Raw genomic sequence first — 12,977 nt, 5'->3', positions numbered from 1 at the left:
AGATGTTCCGATTATTCCGTACGTAACAATTTTACGAAGAGACGTCGGACCTTGAACACAATCCTTTTGCACGAACCACGCGCGTGTAATGTATTCCGGTATACATGTACTACGAGAGTAAACACGATACTATCGCGACACTGGCGCATAATCGATACGAGACCGATCTTGGAACTTTGTACCGTATTCTTTCGATAAAAGTCCGACGTCTCCCTTTTAAGAGAATCGAACGATTCGCGGGTACAGGGTGTCCCAATCGTCACCGGTCGATTCGAATTTCAAGTTGTTTAGCAAACGTCGAACCGATCGACTCGAAACTCGACAAGGGTCGTCCAGACGGATGGGAAATTGATCGTGGAGAAGTACACGGTGAAGAAACGCGTGAAAATTATTCAAACGTACTACGAAAATTGCGATCGTGCGAAAACGTTGCGAACAATTTTGGGAAAGGATCGACGGTCTGTAAAAATATCTGGAATACCGTTTGGAAGATGTCTCGTTCCGTTATTAATTCTCAAGTTTGTACTTTAAAATAAGAAAAAAAAGAAATCGTGATTACTCGAACGGTTCGAGTTTCATTCGCAAAGTAAATCGACCGGTGACGATTGGGACACCCCGTACTCGAGACTCGGTGAGACAAGAGCGTCGTACCGATGACGCGAAGACTTCACCGATGTGTAATAAAAAAAATTCTCGAGACAGATTTTAATTGTTCCATCTGTCGTGGATTGTTTCGCGTTTGGAAGATTCGTTTCTTGGACAGTGTCCAGGAAAGGGCAGAAAATTGACTCACTCGCATCCTTCGAACGTCAGGGACCTCGGATCCCATCGGTGAAGAGATCGTCGTGTACAGGGTGTCCAGTTCGAAACGGGCCAGCTCCCTCGAAACGTTAACCGAGCGTCGTTTCTTTCCAAAGAAACGTACGCTTAAAAAAATTACACGTTCGAGTTCAACCGAGATCAAAGTGGACGTTCCACCGTTAGGAACGAAGTCGACCTTCGACTCGTTTTTTTTTTCCAAGCTTCCATTCGCGAACGAACAATCGTATTGTGTCGTGCCCCCTTGGTAGGGGACCATTGGCGAGCGAGGCTTCCTGCGCGATTATTCGAAACAGGGTACACGTTAAATGTGGGCCGTGGTTCGCGGGACACCCTGTATAGAAAAGGTGAAAAGTCGGTCTAGAAATAAGCTCGTTGGTCGGGAACTAGCGCGGACACGAACCTGCGCGCATTCTCCTTCTGTGGAAGCAATTTCCAACGCACTGCAACAGGATCGCCGACATTTTTGAGACCCAGTCTCCGGGGAACGAAAACTGGCACGATTCGCGCACGACCTCCGCTATCGTTGATCTGGGACGCGTGACGACGAATCATGCTTCGAACGAGCCTCGGTTAACTTTTTTTTTCTCTCTCTCTCTTTCTTTCTCGCGAGTCTCACGTCTCTATCCGGGAAAACGAACTTTGCTCTTGGAGTCCGACTAGCGGGAACGCGTGGTCGTGTTCCTGTGGTTCCTTCGCGCAGACGAAACGAATCGCCGCGGAACGTTTCTTGACCACTCGGTACATTTCGGTCGTCGTGTTCATCGTTTAGCTCGCGGTGGCTCGTTTCATCGAACCACTTAACGTTTCGATTTCGAAACAATTCCTAGTAATGCGTTGAAGCGACGAATTTCGAAAAGAACACGCTTCGCGAACACTGAAAACCAAAGGTCAAAATCGTTTTTAACCAATCTCTCTTGAAAGTGAGAGGGATCTCGGGTTGGAAAATAAATCGATTCCTGATTTCGTGGATTTTCTAAACGACTGTAAATGTCTGATTGTGTTGCAACGAAACCTGAAACAGGTGACTCTAGGATTTTAATGGTTTCTAGGATTTTCGAAAAGGTCAAAATCGGTTTTAGTCAATCTCTCTTGAAAGTGAGAGGGATCTCGGGTTGGAAAATAAATCGATTCCAATTTCGTGGATTTTCTAAACGACTGTAAATGTCTGATTGCAGTGAAACTCGAAACAGGTGACTCTGATCTCTAGGATTTTCGAAACGAACGCGTTTCGCGAACGTTAGAATGGAAAAAAAAAACGTCGAAATCGTTCTTATCGAATCGCTTGGGTGAAAAGTCCGTGGTGAAAAATAAATCGACTTTGTTTTCTCAAAATCGACGTAATTGCAAAGCGTTGGGAGAAGTTTAAGTTATAGGACTTCCACGAGAACGCTTCGTAAACACTGAAATTCAAGCGTCAAAATCGTTTTTATCGAGTCTCTCGAGGGGCTCGAGGTGAAAAATAAATCGACTCTTGTTTCGTGTATTTTTTTTTCTTTTTCTTTTTTTTTTTAAGTTCAAAGTTTGAAATAATCGTGAAACGTTCCGATGGAACACGAAAAATTGGCCGACTCGTGGAACTTCAAAGAGAACGCTTCGTGAACACCGACTACCAAACGTCAAAGTCGTTTTTCACGAAACAAACATTTCTTAAGTTCGCGCGCGGGTAATATGTCAAGGACAAATTAAAACGCGTATAAATTAAACGCCACTCTTCTATTTCGTCGAGGTATTTTTTTTTTTCCACCGCTGAGGGCCGGAAAATTTTACGCGAAAATTATTTTCATTTGTTTAGGGCCATTCTTCGCCTTCACCGTTCCTCCTATCCGGAACGCGAATAATAATCGCGTGGGTGAATCGAAAATATGCAACAAAATTCAGTGTCCCTACTATCGTCTTCTAGTATCCCTATTAGCAGTTTTTCGACACCTCGTAATATTTATTTTTAATTACCAAACGTGCAAAAATATGCAACGTCTGTGCATTGTTAGGTAAAAAGCAAGGTCCAAATTTGTTATTAAAATGCTTCTATTCGTAATTCACCGTACAATATTCCGTAACCGAATAATACAATTTCAGTGACGGTATCGAGACGTCTACCTAATTAACGAACGAACGTGGGTGCACCGACGAGGACTATGTTTGCTCGGAGATGAAATTTTTGTTACATACTAGTACTCACAGGTTCGATGAGGCGATCCTTGGTAAAATTGTAAAGCAGCGACTCCTGCCCATTTTTAAATAATAATAATAACGACGACGACGATGTACAAAAAGTAGCCTTCGCAGCTCGTCGACCCGTTCCCTCGAACGTTAATTAATAAAATCGGAGATGCTCGAACAAACTTTGCAAATCGTACGATGGTGGAGATTCACGTTCGAGCCAAACCCAGTTTGAGCCCGAGTCTCGACAATTTGTTTTCTCACACTTGCACTCGAGTTCGACTCTTATACAACGCTTAAGTGGATCCATTAAAACGCACTGTGTAATTCACGATCTATAAATCGCACTCTGTAAAACTCGCAACTACTTTCTCCTTCGACTTACACCAGTACACTGACTGCTGGTAGAAATACTCGGCTCTCGATGTATACAACTGTCACAATGAAATGACGGGAAACCCCAGGTATGCCGATAACCCAAGGAAAGGTCGAGGGTTTAGAGGTGGGGAGAAGAGAACTTGGCCATAACGAGAGTCGAGGTCGTGTACGAACGCGCAAAATATTTGAAAACGTTTCAATCTTGCCGTGTATCGTCTCGATGAAAGATTTTCCATAGCCTGACGCCATAGGGTGCACCGTACGATTCAAAGGGGACGAGAATGAAAATTTTCCAACGCGGAGTATATTATTCTCGTATCGTTTTCTAACCAGAGTATATTCTAACGAGAGGTCGGTGTATTAGGTACGTTATTAAATTTCACTCGGAGAAAATTACGCGCGCGAAAAGTGCAACGTTTTTCTTACATTTTTTACTCGAAAATGGGTAATAAATTTACAAATTTACCAAAGACAACCTTCCGACCGTACGAACAAACAATTTTGCTCGAAAATAGACGACATTGTAACTTTATTAAGGACAACCCCCTAACCGTCCGAACAACAAATTTCGTTAAACAACGGGGAGAACTTTACCAACTCTTCGATCGGTGCAACCGGTTCAAATTAACGTATGACGATATATCTATGACTCGAACTAAATGATCGCAGCGATAAATTTGTACTCTATTGTGTCAGATCGACTTACCGTGTATTCGGTCACTATTATTGTAAAAGTACAATATAATAAATACAATGAGATACATTTCGGTCCGAATGCATAATGAATTATTCTGACAAAACAGAGTACAGATTCGTCAAATTCGTCGCTGCGATCGTTTAACTTGAACCATCGTCTATCATATATATATATATATATATATATATTAGGTTTTTGGGAAAGTAATTATAGAGAATATATAATTTAATAAAATGTTTATACACTCTAAAAGAATCGTGTTTCATTTTCACCGAAAAAGTGTATAAACATCTTATTATATATAAATTATATATATATATATATATTTTTTTTTTTATATACACTACTTATTTTGATATATACGATATTACTCACGGACACTCCTAACGTGTAATCAAAGTTAAATATGTAACCTAAACTTGCCCGCTGTACGCTAGCAAGAAAAAGCTTACTCGTGAAAGGGTTAAGGGTAACCTTTCGATCGTCTGGGTAAAAAATTTGAGCCGAAATGCAAGCAGAGGGTGTTAGCTGTTAGGTTCCCCAGACGAGGCACGCGAAATTCGTCGTAGGAGCTGAAAATTGCACTTGTACGGCGTCGAGATATTGTCCCTGGTCTCGTTTATGGTGTCCAGCCCGGTTTTCGTACGGTTTTCTCGTTCGTTTTCACCCGACATCCGATCCGGGAATTCGTCGTTCGTCTTCTGCCGGTCATTATGTAAAGGTGAATACGCAGGAGGGCGATGGGCATTATTTATAACTTTGCCCCGCCGCCATATGCGGCGAAAGCGACGAACCGGATTGGCTTCCTCGCCGCTTTCCTCCGAGCGTTTCAACGTACAGATTCAACGAGTACAGAACTCTGCGTTGTTCACGGCGGGGAACTCTGTAAATTTCCACGGGGAAATGTCACTCGATTTTCCGTGAAAATTCCGTACAGTTGTGTAAACGATTCCCGATAAACAACGGAACAACGATCACGTCGAATCGACGATCGCGACGATTCTATCGAAAAGAAAAATCCTGTCCGCTAGACGAACCCTCGAATAGTTTGCAACACGGTAGGTTTCGCGAGCTCGATCGTAGGATCTGGAAGAAATCGGATAACAGTTTCTCCGGTCCTTTGTGCGAACGAAAGCAGAAAATCGCGAAGAGTGGAACTGTTTCGAAATAATTGGCGATCGACGCTACCGAGTGACGCGTCACCGCGTTCGTTATCGCGAGAAAAATAAAATCGTTCGATCGATAAGACCGTGCATCGAGAAAAAACCAAAAGAACCGCGGACCTGATAGAAAAATCGCTCGTGAACGCGGTTTTGTATGCACGAGGTTCGTCTCGTCGTTGGTTACGAGTTCGAGGTACTCGTTTCGGAGAACTCGATCGAGATGCTCGAAGCTTCGTAGCGGTATTCGTGATTCACCGAGATCTCGAGCGAATATTTTCTCCGGTTCGTCGTCAGCAGGCTGGAAAAATTCGGCTGGGAAGCTTCGAGGATACTGTTGTATCTTCACTGTAAGTAGCTTCACTGTTTACCACGCTCGAGAAGAGTTCCGAATCGTTCGAAACTGCGATCGTTTAACGCGCACTCGAGACGATAGAGCATCGCGAGAACGCAATTCGCGGCCGATTCGCGCGTGTTTTAGCCTCGAAGGGAGACGATCAGAGGTACACGAAAGTCAGTACTGACTGGCGATTAGGCGCGGAAGACTCACAGAGAATCGAATCCGCGGAGTGCGTCCCGTCCCGTCCCGTCCCGTGGAATTTGAATAAAGAACTGCGGGGCATAAGCTCGCAGACGCAGACGTATTTCCGCGCCGTGTCGAAGCTCGCTCCTCCGTGTGCAAAGGGAGAGCTTGTGGGGCTCCACGAGGGTGATCGTACTCGCGTGTCATGCGCAAAAACCTCTAACCCTCGGCGAAGTCCTTCGAGAGACGCTGCCAAGATTAAGGAGGAAACCCCCGGCTACGAAGACACCTCCTACGAGCAAGCGGCGAGCAACTGCTAAGTTCTCCGGTTAATCCGCACTCGTTGCGAGATTACGCAAATCGTTGCGATACTCTTGGAACTGGCGTCTATCGCGAATCCTTTACGAAGACGACGAGTACTCGAGGACTTGAGAATCCTTTAAGAGTGCTCGAGTACCTGTACTTGTTGAAGAACTGCGAGGCTGAAGGAGTACTTATATTATTGTCGATCGCGAGTTCTTTACGTGGACGACGAGTACTCGAGGACTTGAGAATCCTTTGCAAGTGCTCGAGTACCTGTATTCGTTGAAGGACTGCGACGTTAAGAGAGTACTTGTATTATTGTCGATTGTGAATCCTTTATGTGGACGACGAGTACTCGAGTAACTGAGAATTCTTTGCGAGTGCTTGAATACCTATACTTGTTGAAGAACTGCGAGGCTGAAGGAGTACTTGTATTATCGACGATCGCGAATCCTTTATGTGGACAATGAATACTCGAGTATCCGAGAATCCTTTACGAGTACTCGAGTACCTGTATTCGTCGAAGGGCAGCGGCGCTGAAGGAGTACTTGTATTATCGCGAATCCTTTACGAGCACTCGAATACTTGAGAATCCTTTACGAGTACTCGAGTACCTGTACTCGTAGAATTTCCTCTCCAGTTAACTATTGACCCTTATCGATCTCAAAAGTACGCCTACTCGAGAAAACAGTTTATCGAGTAAATATTTTTCGAACATTGGAAATACTTCTCGACATCTCGCGAGCGAATCGAGAGAAACGAAAATACTGAACGAATTGTCAAAGTACACCTATTTAATTATCTGCGATTGTTCGATTATTCGATCGAATGAAAATTGAAGAGAGTAGGTACAATACTGATCGAGTTGAAAAACAATTTCTAATCGCGCGTGTAAATCTCCACGTGAAATTTTCGAAACAATTCGCGAAAACCCAACGAACGCTCGATACTCGATTTTCTCAAAAGGCTCGAGCACGTATAAAACCCTCCCTTAAAGCGATCTACTCGAGACAAAAAAAAAATTGCTTTATACCGCTTCTAATCGCGTCGTCCGGTAGTCAGGAATACCCGATAATCCGCTGCTTAAATCTCGTTAGCGCCAGAGACTGTCAGAGTTTTCCCGTATAATTAGTTGCTCCGAATCCGGTAAACAACTGACCGACTGTGATTCCTAGCGAACGGTTCGCGCCAAAGGGTGCCATAATCGCGATTCAACGAGCAAAGGCACACTATCGCGACACTGGCGTAATCGATACGTGACCGATCTCAACCGAACGCATTAACTTGCCAGCAATTACAGTTAAGGCGTAAATTCTAGCGAACAGTACACTCGTCGGTGAATGTATAAATTTATTGGGGCTTTTATTTTTTATTTAGAAGTCCAAACGTTTTTCTATTAACGTTGTACCAGTGATCCTCGGAGTTGCTGTACAAATTTCTAATTAATTTCATTTATCGAGAAAAGATTCGCTCCAAAAAGTGCCAGAAGAGCAGATATCGCGTCGATATTCTTCTAGATTGGAATCTCGACACGGAGACTTTCAAAATTAATTCCTTCGTTTCGCAAACTTAGTGCATTCGTTTACAATCGGTATCGCGTGTTCCGTGTCCGATAAAGTGCTTCGTTGGTGCATCAAAAGTGCATCAAAAGTACACGCTTCGGAGAGACCACCACACGTTCGTTGAAGTGCGTCAGCCGTGGTACAAGTTCCCTAGTGATTTTCTACGTTTTCTAGTTACATCGAGCGTGGTACGTTTCCGTGTCCGCTCGAACTAAAATCCCTGGTAAATGGTAGTACACGTTAGTTGTTGTACAAGTTCGTTGGAAGTTTACGTTTCAACTTCGGCACGCGTGAAACGTTCGTCGGTGTGGAAATAAACGTACAAAAATACAAATAAACGAAAGAATTTCGAAATCGGCGAAGAGAGGGAGTCGACACGGTGAATTGAAGCCGGAGGTCGAAGGTACGTGCATGTGGCGACGTCGCGGGAGGTTGCGGGAGAGGGCGATGCGCTTGCTTCTGGTGCAGCACGATGCACGGTGTGAATGCACCGGCTGGTCCAGCTGAGAAAACACCGGCTCGTTGGCGCCGGTATTATCCAGCTCGGAGCAAACAAGCCAGCCGAGAATTATTCGGGCGAACTCTCGCTGTCGCCGATCGCCACTGATTCGGCCACTTTCGAATCGAACATCGGCCAGGTTTTACTCCTAATTGGACCGACCTTGATGCATTCCCAATAAACTTCCTCTCAACGTTCGAGTATTCCCCTCCACGGACCGAGAACTCCTCGAACGATCCGCTCGTTCTCGACAATAGCGAGAGGAACGTTGAAAAGGTAGCTATTGAGATGTTCGAAAATTTTTGGTCGATTTTCGATTGGTGACATTAGGACAGATACGAATATTTAGGGACGATTGAAAACAATTGACACGCGTACATATTCCAAAATTGAAAAGATACTTTTAAATCTTAAGTGTCTATTAATTTTTGTATATTTCGTATGTGCGAAAAGTTCGTGTCGATTTTCGGTAAGTGGCGTTAGGACAGATACGAACATATCGGGATGATTGAAAGTAATTTACAATTGTATATATATATAGTATAGTAATCGACACACCAAAAGATGATATTTCAATACGTGGACCGTATCATTTTCGAAAACAAATCGAACACTGTATCGACGAATCGGTTGCAAAACGGTTGCGAAACCGTTGCAAAATCCACGACTCGCGTGGAGCGTGAACGAGCTTCGGACGTTTACGCGGCGTTCGAGCGTTTTCGCGAGACACTCGGACAACGAACGAGTGTGGTATTAGTCGCTAAACGAGTATCAATTATCGCGATCCGTGCGACGGAGTTGGCCGAGAGCGGCCATATAGCGTCTAGCGCGTAACAGCGTCTCGCTACGTTGCATCGAGTAGACGATAAAGATTATCGAGCGCGGGTCGGAGACAAAAGACACTGCCAACTTCTGTCCGGCGGGGTTCTGCGGGAAACGATAAACGAAACGACGCGGCGTTACGCCTTCTCTCCCCTGTTGCTATCGTGCGTCGCGTGGTTTTATCGTCCGCAACCGGCTGCAATTTATTCGTCGACGATCGATGTCACGATAAGCGAACGGATTCTTTTCTTTCGAAACGCACGTCTTCGATCCCGGACATCGTACGAACGGAGATCGAACGTTGCACACGCGCAACGCGAAATGCACACGTGCAACGACAAGTGCAAGCGCGCAACTCGTACGCGCGACGCGAGCTGCGCGCACGTAACGCAAAGTGCACGCGCCAAGTGCATACGCCAACTGCACACATGCAACGCGAAGTACATATATCGTGTTGCGCAGATGCAACGCGAAGTGCATACGCCAAGTGCACACGTTCAACGCGAAGTACATACGCCAAGTGCACAAATGCAACGCGAAGTGCACACGTGCAACGCGATGTACATACGCCAAGTGCACACATGCAACGGGAAGTGCATACGTCAAGTGCACACATTCAAAGCGAAGTAAATACGCCAAGTGCACACATGCAACGCAAAGTGCATACGTGCAACGTGAAATACATACATGTAACGCAAAGTGCACGCGCCAAGTGCATACGCCAAATGTACACATGCAACGCGAAGTACATACGCGAAGTGCACACATGCATCACGAAGTGCATACGCGCAACGTGAAATACATATATGTAACGCAAAGTGCACGCGCGCAACGCGTACACGCGACGCGAAATGCACGCGTGTAACGCAAAGTGCACGCGCCAAATGCATATGCCAAGTGCACACATGCAACGCGAAGTACATGTGCCATGTTGCGCAGATGCAACGCGAAGTGCATATACCAAGTGCACACATTCAACGCGAAGTACATACGCGAAGTGTACACATGCAATGCAAAGTGCACACATGCAACGCGAAGTGCATACGCCAAGTGCACACATTCAACGCGAAGTACATACGCCAAGTGCATACATGCAACGCGAAGTGCATACGCCAAGTGCACACACGCAACGCGAAGTCCACACGCGCGACTCGTGTTAACTTCTACGCAACGAGAGGACAACGACGAGTGAAACTTCCGCTCGAAACCCGCGCCTAAACGCGTTAACCGAATTACCAAGCTTCTCGGAATTGACCGATGAATCTTTCGTCGGACATTTTTTGCTTTATCGATGGACATCGAGTTAGTCCCGTGGCGTACATGTAACTCCAGCTGATACAAATGAACCGAGAGTACGCTTCCTTAAAATCGCTGAAAATTAGAGTCCGAGGTCTACCGTACTCTCGATCCCAAGGACTAGTTACTCCGATTATTTCGATCAAGGACTAATCGCTCCGATTTCTTCGATCAAGGACTAATCGCTCCGATTTCTTCCAGGTGGCCGAATAAACGTTGTTCGGGATCGATCCAAAATCGTTGCAAGGAGAAACGAAAACTTTGAACGCGAAATTTCGCCCCCAAAGGTTCAATTCTCCGTCAATCGTCAAAGATGTTCGGTACTGTTGAGTTATTTTCAAATTGGGTACGATTTTATCGTATATACGAGCCGATTTATCGACAGCTCCGTTTTTATTCGAGTTTTTCGCTTCTCCTCGAATTTCGAGACAAGAAAATTGCACGATTATCGCAATCCACGACGACCTCTCGCCGCTGCCGCGATAACGTTCTCGATAGCCAAGGACCGTGTCCTGGGTCAGGGTCACGGTCCACGAGCAAATAATTCGGCAAACACGACGATTGGTCGTACGATCGATCTCGCGATCGAGCCTCGAGTCGTCTCGCGTTTTTCGTCCACCGAGCGATCTCGTTTCTGTTTCTCGCCATCGAGTACGTGCTCGACCACGCGGAAACTTCCGTTTAAGTCGCGGGTTACGCGACATGCAAATGCGAATGATTCGCGCGTCCAAGCGGCGAACAGATCGAGGCGAATTTAAGATTCCAAAGCGGAGAACTCGAGCCTTTCGACAGAGCCGAAATTCTCTCTTGTAGGATTTATAGCGAAAGACCGACGTTAAACGCCACCCTCGATCGATGGATCTTTAGAAACCTTGACGATTATTGTATAGTCGAATAGAAATTAGTATAGAAATATAGTAGAAATAGTACAGTACCCTGTTGGTCAGACATAATGAAATAACTACGTTTTCTTTTTTTTTTTCTTCTTCTTTTTGTCTATTTTATTTTGCACCAAAGCAGTTTTCTTCGCTGTTGGAGTACAAATAATAATAATAGTAATGATAGAAAAAAAATGTCTCACAATTTAACGAGCATTCAATTCGAGGATATAATGAAATAACTACGTTTTCTTTTTTTTCTCTCTTCTTTGTCGATTTTATTTTGCACCAAAGCGGTTATCTTCGCTTTTGGGGTGTAAATAATAATAATAATAATAGTAATGATAAAGAAAAAAATGTCTCACGATTTAGCGAGCATTCAATTCGGGGAAGAAAGCAGTGGAGATTGTTCGCTCGGAACGTAAAAAAAAAATCTAGAAGATTCCCGTTTCGTACGGGCTGAAAGACTGCATCTGTACAAAAGGTGCGCGCGTTTCCCTTTCGCCTTGAATCCCGAGGCGGAAGCTCTCCGCCGAATTTACCAGCGAGCACACAATCTTCGCGATACCGCGCGGAAGAGTAATTAGAATGGAGGAAGAAGAAACCGAGTGAATTAATTCTTCCACGTTTACGTTGGACGTTGAAACAGAACGCGTACATTGCGCCGAGAAATAATTAAAAAGGCTCGGATGTCCGGGCTCTCGTCGACTACCAAACCGTGTGACAATTTAACGGACAAGTGGTCGAAAAATGAGAGAACGGGGAGACGAATGTACTCAACACCGCCACTTATTGCAGACATCGATCTTGAATCGAATTTCATTGAGTTCTTCGGAAAGTCTTTTTTTTTTTTTTTTTTTTTTTTTTTTTTTTTTTTTTTTTTTTTTGGTTTAAATGAAACACGATTTTTTTTCAGAGTGTATAAACATTTTATCAAATGATATATTCTCCATTTATATTCTCCATTTTGGAAAACGAAATCACTTTCCGAACGAACTGATAGTTGACCAATTTTGTCGCGGATCGATTATTTTCAAAAATTTTTTAAGAGTAAACGAGCGAGGACACTGATGTCGCATCGAAGGTTGAGCGATCGTAAGGTATAAATTAGGTTATGGATTCAATGGCGAGGTTAACCGGTACGATTGGTTGACCACAAAATCACGAGAAGCGGTAGGTGCACGTGTACGTTGAGCGGCGTGTCGATCTTCACGTTGGTAAACAAGTAAATAGATATAAATAGAGTCCTCCCATTGTTCTATTATTCTTATTCCGCGACAGATGCGTGTACGTAGGCGCGGCCGAACGCACTGTAAGGCACGTTAACGAGCTAATTGGTAACGGACCGGTGCAACAGAAGACGGCGGCCTCGTCCTGATCAATGATTTCCTTCATCGAGCGTGTAAACACGAACGATTAGGAGAAGAAAATGCGCGTATGCCTGCGCATTATGTATACCAGTCGGTGGTAAACCCGAGCGAGTCGCGCCCTCGAATCGATATTCAACGATTCGGTTGCGAACAGTTTACGAAATTTATTATTTTTTTGCCTATGTAATTACGATAGCGATCGAGAGGAGATCGTCGTTTAATTCAGTGTACTATTTTCTATCCGGGAAAACTTGGTGGTTTGGAATTCAAATTGGAATTGAAATATCACGTTCTCGTAGAGTGTAAACACATGTGTGCGAAGTGTATAAAAATCTTCCATTTCAGATTAATTTTACCACTTAGCCCTTTGGACTTGAGAGGAGATCCTACATCAGTGTTTTCGATCTGGAAAAACTTGGTGATTTGGAATTCAAATTGGAATTGAAATATCACGTTCTCGTAGAGTGTAAACGCATGTGTGCGAAATACATAAAAATGTTCCATTCC

General features: G+C 44.4%; 1 protein-coding gene across 5 annotated transcripts in view; it reads right to left on the bottom strand.

Moving 5' to 3' along the window:
* The window catches only part of Atos (atos homolog atossa), an 85,785-nt gene that overhangs the window by 13,652 nt on the left and 59,156 nt on the right, over nt 1-12,977 (bottom strand). The window contains exon 1 of one of the 5 annotated variants that reach the window (XM_076323804.1): nt 1,223-1,674. The exons of 2 other annotated variants lie outside the window; for them this stretch is intronic. In XM_076323804.1, the coding sequence (XP_076179919.1) occupies nt 1,223-1,283 (61 nt within the window). In that variant the 5' untranslated portion in view covers nt 1,284-1,674. Of the gene's footprint in view, nt 1-1,222; nt 1,675-12,977 lie in introns of those variants that run through there. 2 more of the 5 variants (XM_076323803.1, XM_076323802.1) reach the window with 2 other exon arrangements.

The sequence above is a fragment of the Ptiloglossa arizonensis genome, chromosome 12, assembly GCF_051014685.1.
Source record: "Ptiloglossa arizonensis isolate GNS036 chromosome 12, iyPtiAriz1_principal, whole genome shotgun sequence".
Taxonomy (NCBI): domain Eukaryota; kingdom Metazoa; phylum Arthropoda; class Insecta; order Hymenoptera; family Colletidae; genus Ptiloglossa; species Ptiloglossa arizonensis.
This window is presented reverse-complemented; position numbering and strand designations above follow the sequence as displayed.